This window comes from Paralichthys olivaceus, chromosome 9, assembly GCF_024713975.1.
Source record: "Paralichthys olivaceus isolate ysfri-2021 chromosome 9, ASM2471397v2, whole genome shotgun sequence".
NCBI classification, from domain to species: Eukaryota; Metazoa; Chordata; class Actinopteri; order Pleuronectiformes; family Paralichthyidae; genus Paralichthys; species Paralichthys olivaceus.
Genome location: NC_091101.1, coordinates 12,181,757 through 12,202,872, shown reverse-complemented (window position 1 = coordinate 12,202,872; position 21,116 = coordinate 12,181,757). Strand labels below are relative to the sequence as shown.

Below are 21,116 nucleotides of genomic sequence, written 5' to 3'. Positions count from 1 at the left end.
CAAGTCCAAGTGATTATTTCAGTTTTTGAGAAAACAATCTAATCAAAGTCTCTCACATAGCTATTTCTTTGTTAATATCACATGATTTTCATTAGCAGATGGAATTAGCATGATTGTCGTGTGACTCAAGTTTAACTGATAATTTCTTTAAAAGACAAAGTTAAGAGTTTAAGGCTCATGTATTCAAACTTAACTTTTCCAAGTTAAAACCAGGACAAAAGACAAAAACAATGAGCAGAGCCAGCAGTAAATGAAAACATTTCTCTGTGGATCTATTGGAGGGAGGAACAAAGAGAAGAGGACAGAGGGAGACAGAATAAAAGAGAAAGAAGCAGAGGGAAAACTGTCTCCTTTCTTACTTTGAGAGAAGCAGCTCCCCACTGGGAAAAAACTGTGTTTCTTCACTGGCTACCAAATTGCAGTTCAAGCAGACACTAATATAGTCACAGTCGAGTCACTAACTTCTGCAATAACACAAAGAGACCAACATCACATATTACCCTTGAGGGGAAACAGCTTTTTTTTAAAAAATCAGTAGATCACATTTCATTTTGTCTTTTTTTGTTGAGATGCAGCTTCCCCACAGCACTGAGAGCAGACTGAGGTTTATGTGTTGCGAGCCAAGAGCAACAGTGTCCATACCAACGACGTGTTTGCTGTTCAGAAGAGGCTAATCCATAAACATCTCAGACCCAAACACACATATGCACACAGAGAGCCCAATCTCCTTTACCTCACGTGGGACTAAAGTGAATTGGATTAACACTCTGACTCTAAGAACTCCCTCCTTCCTAGCCGACAGCACCTGGAAGTGCTTTAACAGTGTCATCCTCCATGACAACAAACCCTGACAAATGAAATCGAGCCAATGGGAGACGGAGATGAGCATTTCAAAGAGCAGAGATCTGTAGTGGAAAGAGATTGCCTCTGACCACAGTGAAGTAGAAAAAAAAAAACAAGTACAGAGGGGAAGAATAATAGCCTTCTCCTCGAGAAAGTCTTTTCCACCTGGTTAAACCAGACAATCTACTCCGGTGTGAGCAGAACGGTAAAATCTGCTGCCTGAAGATGAGATGAGTGAGATCAAAGCAGGCATGGCGCTGCAGGAGAGCAATAACCAAGTCGGCACAGGATGTTCTGTCTCATCACACACAGTCCCAGAAACAACCGTTCTCTCACCTAATGGCTGAACTACATGTTGCTGGAGCGAAACGTCAGGACTCAAGAGAGGAGCGGTGTCGGATTGCAGATTTATTCAGAGTTAGCAATATCACTTCAGTCTACATAACCGAGTGACCTTTCTCTCGCCGCCTGAATTGACAAGTTTGTGAAAAGGTTCCGCTCTCTTGCTGACACTGATGCACACCAGCAAAACAAAAGCAGTGAGAGAACGAAAAGTGAGGAGGGAAATGAGGAGGACTGTGGGAATGTGGCTTGTTCAGACTCAACAGTGTTTGGTTTTCTTGCTGTCTTGGAGTTATGACAGCTCAGACGGAGCATGAAACCAAAGGTATAGCTGATAATTGGGTAGGCCAAAAGGCTCTCTGTGTGTGGTCTGTCATACGCCGCATCCAATATTAATGAAGAACTGCAGCGCTCAAACTCCACTCATCGATTGCTTTCACTTACATCTAACCACAGCTTTTCCCACAAAGAGCTTTTCATCTCTTTTTTTCCCCTCCTCTCTCTTGTTCTCACTCCATCGCTCCCGCCCTGCGGTGGTGCGAGCAGGCTTCAGGATAAGTGTCAGAGTTGACTTGCTCCGGCACCCTGCGCCATCTGGCCTCTCCCCGCAGCTGTGATACAGACATCAGTGAATGACAGAGCGTGAACAACAGAGGGATGGCACATGGAGAATGGGTGGACACATAACAGGAGATGTCTAATTAGACGGGTTGCATTCGGTATGTTTTTTTTCTCCGAAGCGCTGAGGAGGAGAGGGGCCTGAGCAATTAGAATGTGCGGAGGACACTTGAGGACTCTCTGTTACCTCAGTGATTCACAAGCAGACGTTTCTCCCCTCATAGCTGCAAACCAACATAACTGATAGTTAAGCATACCTGGGAATCTTTTCTTCTGCTCCTGTTTGCTTTACACTCTCATAATTGCTCAGCGGCTACAGGTCTCCATCCAGCCTCCTTCTGCTCCATCCCATGTGAGGAATATATCGATTTAAACATTGATGTTGTTGAAGCTGTCATTTAAGAGACAATGCTAAATAATTGCATCACTCAAGAGTTAGATTATAATGTCAATGCCACTCTTCTGTCTGGACACTAAATATGAAGCCTGATAGCTTAGCTTAGCACAAAGACTGGAAACAAGGGGAAACAGCTAGCTAGTATGACATCAGTGTGTGGTTTGAACTCAGAATGTGAGGAAAACATGAATGCTGCAAACAAAATGTGTTGTATTTAAGTGTTTTGAGTATTTAAACACTTCTTTCAGTTATTAGCATAAGGAGGAATGAAAAAGGATCAGATGTGACAGGCTTGTAGATAACTTAAAATAGGTATAATAATACGTAAGCATGTTAATCGTAAGAATTTCTGTATTGGCTAAAAAGTATGGTGTTATGTGTTTGTGAGAAGCAGACATGCAGTGTGAAGTGAGTCATATTAAAGCTGATTGTTGTTGGTTAACAAGTGATGACTTCAGCAACTCGCCAACTCGTGTACCAACATTTTTGCCAACATTCCGACTTGTTCCGACTTGAGATGGCATCCATGAGTTAGTCCTAAATATTACATTTCATCATTATGCTAAGCTAAGTTAACTAGCTGCTGCTGCTATCATCTTACATTTAATAAACATAAGAGAGGTGTGCAACCACTAATGTGACTGGAGGAGGTAGAACATCTCTCCACCACCCTTTCCTCATATATTACAATATTCCATCCTCCTCCCTTCATTTCAGATTTGAAACGACTTGACTGAATTCTGTGCCACTCCATCGTTATTTCTTCCCGAACCCAGCCAATCTCATTTTCCCTCTCCCTCTGCTGGAACAGTTTCATTTGAATGCAAAACTGCAGCTTTCTCAGTCGCTCTCGCTGCAGGCCATCTATTAGATCAAGGCCTTTTGCTTTTTCATCTTTAGACAAGGAGAAGAAGAGGAATTTCCCCAGTTCCTTTACCGAATCGTGCCAGTGGCTGCCCGGCCTTTACCCGACACATCATCATATGGACAGTGAGAGGGCGGAAAGGAGCCTTGGAGATTGAGGAGTGATAGACTGAGCTGAGATCAAGGTCCCGACGGAGGCCAGATCTCCCACTCGCTCCACCATGATGACTCACAGAATGGACATGCGCCGCACACTCTTATCAAACAGGCAGAGATGAAACATAGAGAATTACATCTCCTGCTACGTTCAAAGACGTTAACTGTGTGAGTGAAAAAATGTCTACATCATTTACAGCACTTGATAAACAAAACATCCAGTCATCTGATCAGGCGTCTTTCACATACAGATAAACGCAAACATTGAGAAGAGAGCCCTCATTGATTTGACTTTTCTATAATTTTGCTATGATAGTCAACATTCTTAACTTGCTTTTTAAATGTTTACATCTGGTGTTTCATCATTGGCATTTTACTAAATGTATGATGATGTTTTCCCAGCCTACAGGTGCTGCCAGTCAACCATGTCAGTGACTAGATGAGGGGGCTATTCATGATAAATATTGAGATATATGCTGGCAATGCCGATACAGTTTCAGCAGCCGTACCCAAACCTGTGCTTGGGCTGATTCTGGGGTGTCCTTCAAACAAGCTTTGGCACGAGTCTCGCTGCTGTATTTCGGCCAAGTTATTTTTTCTGCCAGATTCAAGCCAATATTTGGCCAAATCGATTTGGCTATCTGAGTAGTTTATGTTTCTCTATAGAAGCATCTTTGTGAAACAGAAAAAAGTAAGTGTAATGTCAAAAACAAATGAACTTACCTTTAGAAGCATCAACAACCACGGCAACAGTGTGAGCAGTTGGGGCCCTCCCAGTCTGACAGGGTATGAGCAGGTCTTCCCTGATTGGACAGTTTAACCTTGATTGGATGGTCATTGGACACTATGCAGGTTAGCTGGACAGCTCAGGTGTAAATAAATCAGCAAAATCATGCCTGTAACCGGTAGCACGTAACTGCACTGTCACATGCAAAGGGAAGAAAATTGTGTATCCATCTCTCAGTGTTAGTGAAACCTCAACATTGAAATTGTTCTTGCACTAATTCTAAAGGTCCAGTGTGTAGGATTGAGGGTGATCTACTGGCAGAAATTGAAGTTAATGCTATGACAATGTTCTAAGCTGATTTTAAGCAGTTTGAAGCACAGAGAAATCCTGTCTAATGAGAAATCAACAATCAAATCAACCTCAATCCCTTTTCCACTTTAAAGAGCAGTTTTGAACTAATGAACTGAATTAAGCACAGTCACAATTACAATCCTTTTGCTATCCACTCAACTAAAAGTGGATCACCTTAACCAACCCAACTCTAATTAATCCGCCTGCTTTATTTAAGCGTATTGCAGACAGCAACATGCACTCATCCCTTCCTATCTTACTTAACCACCAGTGTTTAGGCGTGCCTCAAAGCATTGTTTTCCTGAACGCCTAGACAATTCAGATTTTGCTGAAACAATAAATCAAACACCACTCAGCAACAAAAGTTTTACAGGCTGCAAACATGCATTGTTTGCGTTGTAAAACAGACTGCAGAGGAAATGAGCTCTAAATGTTGCTGCAGTGATGTTGTAATGAGCCTTTGGTGGAGTTCAACACATCTGTCATTTGTCATCGGCAACACCCATAAAGGTCAAGGGAATTTTTCAGAGTAAGCAGCACGCAGATTTTTTTAAAGCCCCTGCAACTGATTGAACTTGTTGGTGTCTGCTCAAGTGAATGATGACCCTGAAAACCCGGTCGGTATAGACCATTAACTCTGAATGTACAGAAGGAAAAAAATCACAGGCTTTAGAGAATGGCACAGTCTGGATAACATGGAGCAGAGCTGGAGGGCTGTGTCCATCTAGTGTTTGGACATGGTAACTGTAAGACAATGAACTATATCACAGTGAGCAAGCTACAGGAACATAAGTGTGGTTTCTGTACCTTAAAATATCAGTGCTTCTCTATAATCGTGACTCATTTCAAACTCACACACTTCAGTTTCATCTTCCGCTTTCACTTTGTCTGAGAAACAATGTTCATATGTGATACAAGAATTCTTCTGTCAGTGACAAACAGAGGAAAATGGTTTTAACCACCATTTTATTTGGCATAATTTAAAATCATCTCACTGTTAGTTCATTTATACAAATATGCTTTTGTTATATATAAAACAATTACAAACAGATTTCTACAAATCAAGTTCCCAGTGTAAAAGCGCAGTACCACGCACACGATAGCATACAGCTCCGGGACACAGACATACAGAGCCCACAGGTGTATTTTCCACTTCAACAGCAATTATCTGAGTGAAATCAGGACATGGCAAAAAACATGCTCACCACAGTTGACAGTTTGACATATTGTGCACTTACATTCAACCCTCCACTCAACAATCTGGGAAATTTTCACACATCTTTAGGCAGATCTCAAACCGCATCGCTGCCATTACACAAACCGTCCCGCTCGCGTTGCGCTTCGGTTATTCTGGACTTTACACAGGCCACGATCTAAGGTTGACTTATAATACACCCAGCTCGAGTGAGTAAATGAAAATAAATTTATTTAAAAGGGCTGCTTTTATTACTGGCAGCTGTAAGCACAAATGAGCAACCAATCCTTACTAAAAAAATATTTTATAAAATGTATAAAAAGCCTCAGATGTGACAAGGCGCGTTGCACCAACACAGCTCCTGTTAAGCATATGTGCAAGTTGTGCTTGTGCCTTGTCCTCGTTGCACCATGCCATGCAGGGATGTAAACCACAATCTTCTAAGGGATGTGGGTCATGAGCGCTTTGTTCAAAAAGAAACATGCACAAAGATTTGCTGTGCAAGATGTCAGTTTAGCAAATGTGTGAGAGTGCCGCAAGAAGGAACTAAGTCAGAGAGTGTCTGAATTTTTTCATAAATGAAACACAGAGTTGGTTGGACCTGTATTTAAAAAAGGTCTTGTGGCACTTATCGCTGTAATAACCACCTTTGGGTATGACTACGGAGCACTGCTAAGGTCTTTGGTTTAGTTAAGGCACCTGACCAAATAAAAGGCTCCTTCCATACTGTAACTTAACTGCTGTTACATGGTTAACAAGGCAGCTATGAAACTGATTATTCCAAGATGAAATGATATTCACCTAATCAAGACAATAAAGGTAAAGTAGTATATAGCCTAGCATAAGCCAGTTAAGAGATATTCTGGAATGATATGCTATACTAAATCAACTATGCAGTGGTAATAGTCCGCTGACCAGGCAATCACTGAAAATGATGAAGTTGTGGTTTATCATATCTGAGTATTAAGTACAAAATCTTACTGATCAAATAAACATAGGCTATTACAAAAAATATATTCCACTTTGGCCATTACCACACTCAAAGGTTAAAAACATTTGAGGAAAAAAAAATCATTTACAGAGTGAATTAAACATAATTAGACAAAATAAAGTCTCTTTGACACCACCCTGTCAAAAAGTCACTCTTAGGCATGTTTTAATGGCACTCTGTGTGAGCATTAAGAGTTAAGACAAAGGCAGAGGAGAGCTGTACTACAGCCCAGCCCAACAAATCCAGTAGCGGTGTGGCTTAATTTGGCAGAGGCCTTATGACACCTGCTCCTCGATTACTAAAGGGGGGAAAATGGTCGGCTGCTTCTAATGGTCCGGTTTGTCATCAGAGGCCTACTGGCTCTATCATGCGTGACAGTGACAGAGCAGTGCGAGAGGCTGGAGGGGCAGCCTGCCCGACAGCTCTAACATGCCAGACTGAACACAAGGGGAACTGCAGCTCAGGAGTTTAACCCCTAATATGTGGATATTGGTTAAGGGGTACTGGCATTTGTCCAGGAGTCATCACACCTTTTCTGGAATCAAGCTGCTTGAAATGAAAAACGTGTTCACCTTCTGCTTGTCTGTTTATTGCATCTAAATAGGCAAGTCAAAGCATTTGAATGGTGACGTCATTTGAGACTCATGAGATGCAACCTAGGTGAGACTATGAGGTAGTCATTATTTCTCCACCTGAACAAAGGCAGATCTCTTCTCTCCAGTCAAACAGGGTAGCTTGGTTGGTTGGTTTGGATGTTATTATGGCTTGCAACAACCACTATCAGCATTTTATAAAGCAAAGCAAGAGTATTTATAAACCTAGAACAGATGTAAAATTGGAAAAAAAAGTGTAAATATAAAAAGTTAAAATGTAAGAAAAATAGAGGAGATTCAGTCTGTTGCCCCCATTTTGGCATAGTCACTTTGGTGATGAAGGCAACGGAGAGAAATCCTCCAGGAGATGAGTAAGGATCAGTAACAGAGGAGCTGAAGCAAATTCTAGCTGCTGGAAGTGGCATGGAGGCAGCCAGATGATGCCCTTCGTTCCTCAACCTTCCTTTCCTCTGTGGATCTCCATCATTTCTTGACACAGTCCAAACGTGGGAACCATTTATTACAACAGCACGCACTTCTTGGGGTTCTTTTTCGTAACTGGGTACAACACTGCCCTCACCGCGTCGGCAAACACCTCCCTGACTCCATCCTGCTGCAGAGCTGAGCACTCCATGTATTTAACAGCCCCGATCTGCTTGGCGAGGGCGTTACCCTGCTGCTGGGTGGTGGGGGCCAGGCCCTGCTCCTTCAGCTTCTTCACTGTTTCTGCATCGGCCCTCAGGTCCTTCTTGGTGCCCACAAGCAGGATGGGCACATTAGGGCAGTGGTGAGACACCTCAGGGTGCCACTTATGCCTAACGTTGGCGTGGGAGGATGGGCTGCCGATGGAGAAGCAGATGATGAAGACGTTGGTCTGGGGGTAGGAGAGAGTGCGCAGGCGGTCGTACTCCTCTTGGCCTGCTGTGTCCCACAAATTGAGGCTGACAGTGCGGCCATCCACGCTCATCTGAGCGCTGTAGTTGTCGAACACTGTAGGGATATACTCTTCTGGAAAGGCATTGGTGGTGTAAGAGATGAGTAGACAGGTTTTGCCCACTGCCCCGTCACCCACAACCACACACTTAATGGTCTGCATCCTGCCTACGACCACTGGGGCTGCAGCACCTGACAACAGAACACAGGGCACCTGGGTAAAATCTAATCACACCACTCAAAGCTCTGAGAGGCTGATCTGGGCTTCACATGATCACTGATAAGCGATATGATTCTTGTACTTTGAGGTAAACATGTAAAATAACCGACTAGAGACTCAGTGAAATCACTTTGTGCACTAATGTAGCTTGTCCTCCAGTTAGCAGACATGCTAACCGCCTCCGACATTAGCTCACCGTCGGTAAGTAACGGGACATGGTTTAACTTTGGCGACTATTTCAGCCGTTCACTTCTAAACACGGTCTAGAAAGTTTCCATAACTTCTACCTTGACTAACGATAACAAGAGAAACAGCGGGACACAGTTACTTTCTGGTATGTATTACTTCGCACTGTTCACCTATGATACTAGGCGTTCCCCTACTAACTAGCGTCAAGCTAAGGAACTAGCGCGTTTGGTGGCTAACAACCTAGCTAGTTAGCAAACAAGCTGGAAGTTTTCTTTGCGAGCCGCTTCTCAGGACGCTCTGTTTCTGACCCCGCCACTCCCACAAGTTCCTTTAAAAATCACGCCATGTTGCAACATATGTCTCAGTGGCAGTTCTTTGCTGTAAGTGTGAAATTTGGAGGATTATGGGACTTACCGCCACTTGGCTTTCGATCTCTTTTTGCCTGGTATAGTCAATCACAGCCGCATCCGGGGAGCTGTCCATTACGTAAAAAACGACGTACGGCCGCAATGCACGCCGGGAGTTGTGGTTTCATTTTTGCCACTGTCGGTTATCAGACACTGGGTGGCGTCGTCACGCTGTTCCTGTGATTCCTCCCAGCTCCATGAGGCATAAGCAGAATTAAAGCACAGAGTACAGTACATGTCTAAAGATAAAATACAGAAATACAAAGTACACAGTTAAATACAGAGCAGCCAGGTGCACATTAAACACAAAGTCTTATAAAAAGATTAGAATATTTGAATCAAAATACAAGGCACGTAGTGTGATCGTCTTATGTACAAGTATGTACATTTACAGTGCTGAGAAATTACTGTTCACAGACCTGGAGACGGTAGAATTGCAAAGTCTGACGGCAGTCAGCAGGAATGGCCTCCTGTACCATGAAGCACAAACATAAAAATACTCTGTTGAAAGTAAAGGTCCTTCATTTATTACTGCAAATAAGTATAAGTATATAAGTATCAGCAGAAGTATCATACGCCTTATACAATTAGATACTAAAGTTGAAGGACTTTAGGTTTTAGTTTTAGGTGGTACAAGTACAAATTATTTTAACTGTTCTATCAACTGGTGGAAGCAGATACGTCATATTTGTTGATAAAAAAGTTTATATGTAAAATCTTAATCTGCAAACACACAGCTGTTAAGTGAATGAGAGAAAGACAGATATATGATACAATGAAACATGAAACTGAAATCCCTACTTTTAATAAAAATGTGCAGAAAATATATTTACAAAAGTACATGTACATCAAAACTGAACTTGAGTACATGTAGTTTCCTGCCTCTGCTATCCTCCTACACATGTAGAACATGTCCTCATACATTTGTACCTTTAAATAAGGGCATATTAAACTGACAGATTTATGAATGGAGTGTGACGTGATATTTTCCCCTACCACTGACAGCATTCATTCCCTCCAGTAATGCAGAGATTATACCAGACAACTTTTCCATGGGAGTAATCCCTCAGCCACCATAATTAGCATTTAAGATTAAGTTACATCTTGTGTCAAATATTGGGAAGGTTGTCCATAAATTTTACTCACTTCCAGTCTCACACTTTAAGTCCAGTCAGTGTCACAGCAAATGAGGGAGGCTATTCCTGGGTTTTATTTGCCTTTCAAGATTTCAAGAGTTGCCTGAATGAATGGACACCTATAGACTCGTTACTTTGTCCTAACCCTTTCTCTTGAACTTGGGACATTCTTGCAATTAAATGCCACAGAGCGTCACTTTAAGTACACAAACAGGCCATAAAGCAACTCTGTCTCCGGTCTTCTGGAACTCGTCCTCTATGTGGTTGGCTCTGGTCTTAAAGCCCATACATCATTTATTGACCTTCAGACGCGACATTATTCTCACTGAGCTGCTGCTTTCAGATCAATTCAGAATACACCAAGGCAGCTAAAGAAGGGCGATCACTTTAGACGACTCCATCCTGGAGTGCACCCCTGGAGACCCGCTGATGATGTCACCTCTATACACTGAGCCAGGTTAAGAGGCCAACACTGACCGACAACTGGACACTCAAGAGCACAAAGAGGCACCGGTTTATTGCCTTTCCCAAGAGGTTCTGGCGTCACTGGAGGCCTATAAAGAGAGAATTCCCACTGGGACCCTACACCCACAGTCACCCTCCAACCCAACCCCTTGCATCCCTACTATTCTGCCAGAAGATTCCCCGGGTCGTCTGTAGCATTGCCATGACAACAGCCACCAACAGGATTGGGGGTGACTGTGTCAAGAGATGCAGTGAGCAGCACTCGGGATAAAGGAGACAGAAAAATGAGGGTGACAAGGAGACAGAGGACGGCAAGATGCAAGTGCAGCAGTTGATGAAGTAGAGGGGTAACCTTGAAAGTGAAAGCTCTCAGAGTAAGTGTTGTCCTGAATACAAAACAAAATATAACTGGTTTGAGAACATCACTAACACGCACTGGAACAGTTTAATTGACAGACGACACCTCTATTCAGATCAACATCTTTATTCTTCTTTTATTTACAAATCCACATAATGCAGTGAATAACAACCAATGCTATTCAATAAAGTTATAGAATTTGTTTTATACAAAACAGAAATTACAGAAGTCATCTCCTTGCAGCCTCTTCTTCAGGTTGTAAAGTGCATCAGACTGATGAGGCCCCTCTACAAGAGGATGAACAGTTCGATAGTACCAAATTAAGTTTGGACTGTGAGACAGTCAGGTGTGAGAACGCAGTGATCACTTTGCAGAAGGGTCACAGTATTCAAAACATTTGGATAACTCCTAAAATAAAATATATATTTTTTAAATCTGCGCCAGAGAGAAACAGTTCCCCACATTATAGTTCTTAAAAAGCAAGCTCAAACCAGACAGCATTTTCACTTGGTTGAATCCTTTTTTACTAACATGAAATGTACTGTGTTAAACTGTTCCACATGGGTCTCTTTGTAGTGTCCTATTGCCTGCAAAGGACACAATCAGATGTAAAAAGAGGTAGGATTTAAAGAATCGATTCTGCTTTTCTAACGGTGGGTGAAATACATGAGAAAGGATCCCAGTTGCTCCAAGTGCAGCTCTGTGTCCCATTTATAGAATCTAAGCACTTACAGCTACACACAAATGTGAGAAAAGTTGACTCTAGATGAATTTAAGTTGATGAAAGAGCTGATTGAGACCAGATATAATCTGAATGATGACTCACATCATTCATGTATGCCCACACTGAATATATTAAGACTGAAATACATAAAAAAGCCTGAAAACAGCACAGTGCAGGCACCTTTCATTCACGTCATCTCCAGAGTGGCTGAGCTGCAGCAGCTTGAGCCATTTTGGGACCAGGGAGCCGAGAAGCTGTAGGGATTTTGGAGCTAGTGGAGGACGAGCTTGTGCTTGTGGTCTTGGCAGTTTTGTTTCGGGCCGCAGATATGACAGCCGTGCGTATTGTCTTGGCCGTGGTGGAGGATGGGCTGTGAGCAGTGTGAGGCTGGGAGGAAACCTGAGTCTCAGAGTTTGGGGCGAGTCGTTTGGACACACGCAGAGGAGACCCTCTGATAAAAGTCTGCGGTGTGCTGCCTGCCACCTTCTCGTGAACGGATCTGTCCAAGGCCCTACGGGTCAGGGTGGGCTTTACTGGAGTCTGTGGCTCACTTACAGTCCTCTCTCGAGTGCTATTGCTTCGTCTCACCTCTCCCTGACCGGTGGCAGGCCGAGTGATGGGAGAGGAGCGCATTGATATACTGCGAGGATTAGACAGTCGGCTGGGAGTGGAGGGGTTTGTAGCGACCAAGGCACCATTTGAAGACTCAGTTTTAGAGCGTACCCTGGGACTGCCTGCGTGGTTGGAAGGTCCTGGTCGTGACACAAGTCCCCTTTTGGATCCTATTCCGCTGCGCACGGGGACCTTTGTGGTTTGACTCCCATGTGATGCCAGAGATGTCCCCTCTCCAAGGTCAACCTTCCTCTCTTTCCTCCACTTGGAGCAGAGGCTTGGTGCAGGTCGCGGGAGTGGAGAGGTTGGGGGTGACAAGGCGTCATAGCATCGGAGGCCTTTCACCAAAGTGTGGCACTCCAGCGTTTCACCGACACGGGAGTATGACCTCTCGGAACTGGGCAAGTCAGAGTACTCCTCAGGCTGCGGAGGGTTGAACTCCGGTAGACTGGGGGGCATCCAGCTTTGTCCAACAGGTGTTGATGCCACCTCTGTATCTTTCTGCTCAGTTAGTCCTGTGTCAGGCAAAGACAACACAGCATGCGTCTCTCTCATCTGCGATTGTGACTGGGCTTTATCTGGATTATTTACAGATGACTCCAATTGGCTCTCAGATCTCTGGTACCTCAACAGGCGAGGCCGGGCGTCACTATGAGAAAGTATTCCACTCTTGCGAACGGACTGGGGAACAGGCTCAGCGACTGAAGAGACATTAGGTTTACTCTGGAGAGAGCAATTATTGTCCGTTGGAGGCGGGCCAAACCTTTGACTATGAGTAGAGTTTTTAACACACAGGGCAGGTGTATCAGTGTTTATAGCAGCAGAAATTGTACAGGAACTGTGTGAAGATTCATTGTTCAAGGAAGTCGTGTGTTCATGTGGAAACTCAGCTTCTTTTTCAAGTCCTGTTTCCTTCGGTTGTCCTGGTAGCACATAGGAAATGCTCTCAGACCCTTGTTTGACTGTAAAACCATGTCCATGCTGAGAATTACTAAATGTAGTAACATGCGAATCCTGAACTGCTTTCATGCTCCGACTAGTTGTTTGACTGTGCTGAACCCTGCTCCCTCTGGTTGGTACAGGTTCTTGGTCAGTGGGGGAACAGGTTCCGTCAGTCTCTGGAGAACTACAAAGTACCATGGTGTTCTCGTGGTCAGAGGAGCAGTTTGAGTGACAACTGGTCGATGTCGGGCTGCTTCCCAACTCAGGGAAGCTCTTTAGTATGGATGTGCTATAGAGGTGGGTGTCACTGTGCAGATGGTGTGAATGTCTTCGGGAGTCTGAGCTTCTGAGGCTACGACGACTCCAAGTGTAGCTCAGGTTCTTCTCTAAGAGTTTCTCCAGCTCGTCTTGGTTCTCCTGACCATGCGTCTCCCTGACAAGACTCGGGCCGAGGTCCAGCCCCGTACAAACAGCCAGAGAGCGACGTTTCTCCTTCTCCCCCATCTCTCGCTGACGCTCCAGACGTTTCTGTTCCTTCACCTCCCGCTCTGCATTCTCCTATAGAAAAGGGATAATTTGGGAAAATGTGTTCAATCTTCATGCTAGGCTCTTATTAAAAAAAAAGTATCAAAAGATTTTCCTTTAGATCTTACCTGGACAGCTCTTTGGAAGCGGTGACAAAACAAGTGGAAGACCCGGCAAGCCTCCTCAAGTTTGAAAGTGCTGTCATCCTCACAGAAGAACTCCACCAGAGCCTGACTCGACATCCTCATACCCTCCACTTCATCCTCTGCCTCCTTCAGACGCTCCTCAGCCACCTGCATAAGGTAAATAATATTTTACCACTTCAACATTTTTCTTCCTCCTTGTTTTTTTACAATTGTTGGCATGTTGAAAATCTTGGTTTTATTCATGTTGTATACCTCCAGGTAAGGTTGTGTGTGCTGCTGAATCTCTGTTTCCGTCTGGATGTTCGCCTTGAGCGCAACCACTCTGCTTTTTAGTTTTGATAAATCCTCCAGCACAGACTCCTCACAAAGCCTGCAAGGGATGAGTTCACATGTGATACACAATAATGTTAACAACTGTATAGAAATAGCTGTGTAACATGTCTTGAGAAAGGTTTTACAATCGAAAATTGAAAATCAAATGTAAAGGTTTTTCAATAGACTTGGATTTGAGTTGTCAGTTTAAATGCAACAAGAAAGGAAGCAGTAGCTAAATTCCTTACAACTTGAGCACAGAATGAAGTAACAGAAACTGCTAAACTCTCCAGCAGAGCTTGAATATTGGCTTGGACTATCTATGTTGTCTTGACCCACTTTAAATCAGGCAGAAAGCTGATGCTAACAGCTGGGTTCCTCGCCTTGACACAAGAATGAAAATAGATATGGATTGTGTTTGTTTGAATAGGAGTTAGATTTTGTCGATGTAATGCAGGGCAGGTAGTATGTTCCAGACTCTGTGACTGTTGGATATGATGGCGACTGTAGTTTTGGAAGAGACTGACCTGGAGGCGGAGCCAACATGGCCTAGTTGGCTGGGAAAGGACAGTAAACTCTGGTCCTTTTTCACAGCTTCCTGTGGAGACAAACACAAATTATTATCCAGCTATTGTTTCAAAAAGAGCCACACGTCATTTGGGATTGTAGACTAAATCATATGCTCTGTGGAGCAGTCTGGATGGAGGGGCTACTGTTCTCTGAACACTTTGTCAACAAAACTTGTTTGTTTCTCACAATAACTGTTAAAAACTCCTTCAAATGTGGTCAGTATTAAAACCCTTTTACTTTTAGACACTGTACAGTCCTGGTATTAACAGCCATCCTGAGTGATCCCATCACAAGTTGTCAGCACTAAATACAGACCTTAACACACCCAAATGCATCCTGAATGCATCCTAAGATCTGATCACTAAGACGACATTAGAAGAAGGAGCATGTGGCTCTTTTGCTGTGTGAACACAAATGCATCCTGGGCCACATATGAAGGACCACCTACTCACCAGATGTTCCCTGACGTGCTGCAGCTTAATGTTTAACATTTATTTAATGCTTCTCAGCTCCCATTAGTAGTTTTTTTTGGGTACATCATTTGGTCTTGACGTATGTGATTATTTGCATAATGACTGGGAAAGTGAGAGCTGATCACAAGTGGTCACAGGAGACACATTCAGGACACGTTATAATACCAGGTGTGAGCAGACGAATTTAACACCGTCCATTTTTGATTGGCTCTCTAAGGATGGATGTTTATACCATGTCTGAACAGGCCCTTAGAGAACAGATTTTCATACCTTTATACACAGAAACAATCATCTTCATGAGCAGCAGCAGCAGCAGCAGTAGTAGTAGTTTACTTTACATTTGAACTGAAATCCAAATGTTTTGTCTAAACTATTAAATTCATTCAGTGCCTTTGTTGTATTTACACTTCAGTTCTTACCATGGCTACAAAATGCAGCAGATTCATGCCAGGCTTGTTGGCTTTGGTGTCGGCCAGTTTGAGCAGTGATGAGATTCGGAACCCAGCGGCATTCCCGGCGTATCCACCCTGAGAAGCCACAGACAAGGTTAGAATAACACATACACACATACACACGACATGTGACAACTTTAAACAAACAAGACAAAACCCAGGTGCACCGCCAGAGTGACGCCCCTGAACACACACTCAGACCCCTAGTGACTGGTGTATGGTACACAGATTAAAAAAGAGAGACTGGCTCTGCTTTGTCCGTCTGAAGAAAGGAAAATAAAACAGATTAAAAAAAGACGCACTCACAGCGTTCATATAGTTCCCAGCTTTCAGCACCAAACGAAGGATGGAGTGTAATTCTGGACAACTCAGAAGTTCTAGGAGGGTAAAACACAGATATTCAATATTGTACCTCAAGGTTGATGCATAATAACAAATGTACATGCAAGTGACATCAAGGTTTTAAAATACATCAACATCTTTGTTGAACTAACGCTCAAGTTGACTGATTAAATATACAAAACATTTTAACTGACAGCAGTTTCTCCTAAATCAGTCACTTAATCTGAATTCTAACAATGTTAGATAGCGTTTGCATACTGGATCCACATGTCACCACAATACAAGGGAGGACTAAAAAAGAGCTAAATAGACAGAGATCTTTATAGTGGTGGTCTACACAACTCCCTGTTGTTACTCTACCTCTGGCCGCCTCCCTCAGACATCTGGCTGCCACACACAGAGAGGTCACAGCAGGGTCAAACTCTTGTTGCAGGATCATGGCATCGAGGCGAAGCCGAAAGCTAATGGAACAGGGAAGAGAAAGACGGACAGATGAATGGACAGGGTTGACGGCAGAGACAAAAAGAGCACTCTTGATCACTCATCACTTAAACAAGCACATGTCATCGCAAAGTGAAGCCTGTCATATGGACGAGTGTCCCATAAAAATAAACATGGAAAGAGAAGAGTTTTAAAAGCTAAAAACAACTTAATCAGTTGGAAAGCAGTTTTATCAGATCTGAGGTAGGGTGTACCTGGGGACTTCCACTAGCAGCAGCATGAAAAGATCCGGCTCTCCAAGCCAGCTCCGCTCCCCACTGAACCTCCTCAGGCGGGACTCCTGAGAGAGAACAGATGCTGAGTAAAAATCTGGAAAACAGAGCTTCAATAAAACAAAAAAAAGTCTGAAATACTAAAAACCCAACATGCCGTTAACAGTCAATTCCAATATCTTTCAGCGTGTTGCTTTGCTGGAAACAGACCACATCATACGACATGGTGTAATGGCAAACTTTTGATCATCCTAACCAGAGCCAGATGATGAGTAAGAGGAGAGGGAGTGGGGGTGGGGAGGGGGTTGTCACTGTCGTATTTGTACGCCGAAAAAAACTTTACCTCTTCACTGTCGGGGAGCAATTTGCAGAGCTCTGCGAGCTTCTCTGCTCCGTAACGGTCCCCAGCACCCTGCCTGATATCCTCAACTATCTCTTTAGCAGGCCTGCGGAAAAAAACGACAACAGCAAACACGTTTTTAGTATGACATCATTGCTAACGTGCGAAGGGGGTTGGCAGCCTGAGAAAAGGCATGACACCCTCGAATATAATGAGCAGTATCAGCCCCTTTGTTTCACTCAATATTGAGGCTTATCCTGTTCTTATCAGTCGCAGCGTTGGGCAGAGGCGGTCGGTCGACGCCACACTGGCGACGCAGAGAGGCATATCCACAGGGCAAATAAATGGCAGACAGGGAGAGAGGGCGCCAGAAAAGGCCTCGGGGATATCAAGGTGAAAGACCAGAAACTGAGCTGGCTGAATCGTTTGCCCTCTGACTTACTTCTTCCGATGTGACACATCTGTCCTTTATTGCAGCACTTTTCCCTTGATCCTCTACCCTCCCCCTCATCTCACCGCCCATCACACACATTCATACTCTATCATGTGTGCACGCTACTGTGTGTAGACTCAGCATTCACATCAGAGTCTTTGACAACAACACACCTACGCTACACTGAGAATATAACAACAGAAAAAGTGCTTAAACACTCTTCATTATTTGCCTCAACTAGTTCTGTGCTGAGTGAAATGGCCTATAAATAGAGCTGCGGTTAAAAGATTGTGAAAGGGCTGCTGAGACACTGATGAAATTATAAAACCGCATTTTCTTTAAACTACACCCACATTTGAACAGTACCTGTATCTCTGCTCACAGCAGAAGGCAGATCATCTCCCAACAAGATGAATGTTTGTGTACAAAGGAGGCTCTTTGCATAATGGCTTCCCGTACAAGTCCTGACAAATCTAGTATTCGTCAGTGGAGAGGTGGGAAGAGAAAATAGCAGCTCAGCTCTTTCTTTCTTTCTATTCATTTATATCTTTTATTATCCCTCTGCAGGGAGTTGTATCTTTATCTTTTTAAGTTGGCATCAAGCAGAAGCAGGTGTAAACTTTTGACTCCTAAAGCTATACATGGCCACTTACCCTTCAAGACAGCCCTCCACCCACCCTCAACCAAAGTCCAGCTGCTCAGGGTGCAACCCTCCCCTGAACCTGTCCCCTGCAATATAATCCAGACTCCTCTCTCTCGATGAGACATCACACTTCTGACACACACACACACACACACACATGCACACATGCTCAGACTACCATCCATGCTTGATATATGGTCACACACTCCAGGTCAATCTCAAGTGCAGTTACTGTTCCCCTGGGCACAATGGGACACACTTCTGTTTCCTGCACTTAGAACTACCTTCAGCTTTGACTAATGGGGACCTCTAGCAAATGCCAACAAAAAGCTGAAAATGGTCAAGTCTAACAAGGCTGCAACTTACAATTATTTTCATTAGTGATCAGTCTGGTGATTCATTGTTTAATTTTTCTCCACTCATCATCCTACCAATGGTTTCTCCCCATTTTTTCCATTTAAGGTCTAAAGTGCCTTGAGATAATGTATGTTATAATTAGGCCCTTTACAAATAATATATAATTTATGAAATGTCAATCTAATTTGTGGAATAAATGTCCATAATAATTCCTACCAACTCAATTTGACATTTTCAAAAATGTCCAATATCTCACCATCACACCAAAACACAAAGGTTTTTCATTTAATGATATAAAATAGAAACAGAGGGAATCTTCCCATTGGAGAAGCTGTAACTTTGCTTTTTTGGCACTAACAGTATTGATCATTTATCCATAAAGAGTGGCCAAGCAATCCTTTTTTTATTGAATGACTAATATTTCAGCTCGAGTTAGAAATGAGGAGGCTTACATCTTGAACTGGCGGAGAAATATTCCGATGTTCATACTGCGTTTGGAGTCCAACAGGGATATCTGTGAGGAGGCAAAGGAAACTGATAAGGATCTGTCTTCATTTACAGAGAAATATCACTGCCATCCTCATGATCTAACCTCTTCCAAGCTGTCCTGGGGTGATCTGCAGCGAAGCAGAGAGGAGCGGCGTCTCAGGGTGCTGGTCCTGTCCCGAGGCTTACTGTCCTTCTGACCAAACAGCTCATCCAGAGAGTGGAGGTCAATAGGGAACTCATCCTCACCCGGGGCCGCTCCATTCCACACACTCTTCCTCCCCTCCACCTTCTCTTTGGGGATACGCTCCCAGTTCAGCTTCCGCAACCGGCTCCTACGGACACTGTCCGCCCGGCTGAAAGGTGAGGAAGAGGAAGATGCAGGTGGAGGTGGGGGAGGAGGAGGTGGTGGCGGCGGTGGTGGAGGTGCTAGTGAAGGCGGCGGAGGGGTGACCAGCACCGGATGTGACTCCATGGCCGTCACTTCCACAGCGTCAGGGGCAGCAGTGGGGTGTGCAGGCACTGTTCCATGAAAGGCAAGAGTTTCCTTGAAGGCCACTGTCAGGTTGATGAGCATAGAGACGGCCTGGGTGCTGGAGGGGGAGGTGATGGCCGGCGAATGCTCTCTGCTCAGTCAGACAATAATTTTCCACTTTCAAGTATGGTTCAAAGGTCCATCGATGATTCCAGCCTGGGGAACAAGACAACACAAACTTTAAATCTTGCACAGAAAAACAGGAAATCACAGCTGTCGTGCAGGTTTGGCCATATTTAGTAACTCAGGCGGTTTGAACTGTGGCCAAGGACCTCACCTGGGCTGACACCTGGCCTGACTTTTCCTTTCATTAGCATGGTTCCACTGCACTAACTGATCTAACCAGTGGTTTCAACCTAAAATATGTAACCCCTGCTTCAACTTTCAGCAGAAGTTCAAGGCGTTTTTTGGGAAAGTACAATACCCCCCACCACCTCCCTCTGTAGGCCTTTTGAACAGCTTGTCCCATCCTGTTCAGTTTCTCCTCTCCTCGCAAATACACACACGTACACACGTACACACTCACCCCTCCACCTCTCCCTTCTAATTAGAATACATTGAGACACCACAGGCAACAGTAGATGCTTGGTCAACCACAAGGCTGCGAAATACAGGGTCTGCTCCAGAAACCATGACTTTATAATATTCTCAAAGTTAGAGTTATGTGCGAGACTCGACATCTGAAAGCCGGTTGTGCACACTTGCACCAGTAAGTTTTAAAGTAAGATTAGTAATGCAGTTGGGGAATGACTCAGAGGATTCAGGGGTCTGAATCAGGGGGTGGTGGAAGTCTTAAATCATGACATGGCTTTGCATGTAATCAGAATCGTCCCCTCTCCTGCTCTAGACGTGGATCACGCAAGGTTTTTTGGGGGGGAGGGGGCTTTTACAGGGAGATGCGCTCCTGTGCCAAACTGTTCCACCGTGCGCCGCAGGAGCGCGCTGCAAAGCCCCGCCACCGGGTCATCTCATGCAGCCTCCATCATTTAATGAGACGTGTGTCTTTACAGGCGAAAAGACTCAGATGTCAGATGATATTGCCGAAGTTAAGATAAATGTGAACAATAATAAAATCAAAACACAGACAAAACGCAAACATAACATCGCCAAATTAGATTTTCACTGAGATTCAATGAACAACAATTTCCATGTTGACATTTCTTCAATATGATAAAAACTACCTCTCCTCACCTCGAACTTGATCCATGTTTAACCCTCATTACATTTTACGCGTCAATGACAGATCACCACCGATCACTCAACTCCTGTGATTCAACACAAACTAATCACTTCACTTACCTGCTGTTGATGACTCCTCTTCTCCTGTGAGGTAACTCCACAAACATCGACAACAGCCTCCAGTTTACTTTGAGCTGAAACCTCAGTAAACCTTCTCTCAGTAGTTTCTGTTTAGTTTGTGGTATCACTCTCTTCCTGGCAATAGTGCCGCTCCGCTCCCAGCAGTCCTCTCGTCCTCTCACTCTCCTCAACTTGCAGGGAAACTTCCAACATGAATCACCAGGAGCGCGCAGGCGCGCAACCGCACGCTGATATGCCTTCATTGTATCCTCCCTGTTTTCCCATGGGCGGATTTAGGGGTTTCATGTGCCGGAGGGCACGGTCCTCGTGCTATACAAGACCATTTCCTCCACTTTGTCACCCAACAAATCTTGTAAGCCATTATAAAGTCAAAACTAAGGACTACGTACTCATAAACTGACTTAAT

The 21,116-nt window shown here is 44.0% G+C and overlaps 2 protein-coding genes across 2 annotated transcripts; both read right to left on the bottom strand.

The window, feature by feature from the left end:
• Positions 1–5,247: 5,247 nt before the first annotated feature.
• rhogd (ras homolog gene family, member Gd) lies at positions 5,248–8,982 on the bottom strand. The gene is made up of 2 exons (XM_020081662.2): positions 8,834–8,982; positions 5,248–8,202 (listed from the first exon to the last, which is right to left on the bottom strand). Exon 2 carries the CDS (start codon positions 8,171–8,173, stop codon positions 7,598–7,600), a length of 576 nt encoding a protein of 191 aa, XP_019937221.1. The 5' UTR covers positions 8,174–8,202; positions 8,834–8,982; the 3' UTR covers positions 5,248–7,597.
• A 1,913-nt stretch (positions 8,983–10,895) lies between these two features.
• On the bottom strand, positions 10,896–20,915 carry fhdc2 (FH2 domain containing 2). The gene is made up of 12 exons (XM_020081640.2): positions 20,690–20,915; positions 18,962–19,546; positions 18,822–18,883; positions 16,940–17,042; positions 16,579–16,664; positions 16,244–16,344; positions 15,848–15,918; positions 15,509–15,616; positions 14,574–14,644; positions 13,987–14,104; positions 13,717–13,881; positions 10,896–13,621 (listed from the first exon to the last, which is right to left on the bottom strand). Exons 2-12 carry the CDS (start codon positions 19,430–19,432, stop codon positions 11,702–11,704), a joined length of 3,276 nt encoding a protein of 1,091 aa, XP_019937199.1. The 5' UTR covers positions 19,433–19,546; positions 20,690–20,915; the 3' UTR covers positions 10,896–11,701.
• Between the last annotated feature and the right edge of the window lie 201 nt (positions 20,916–21,116).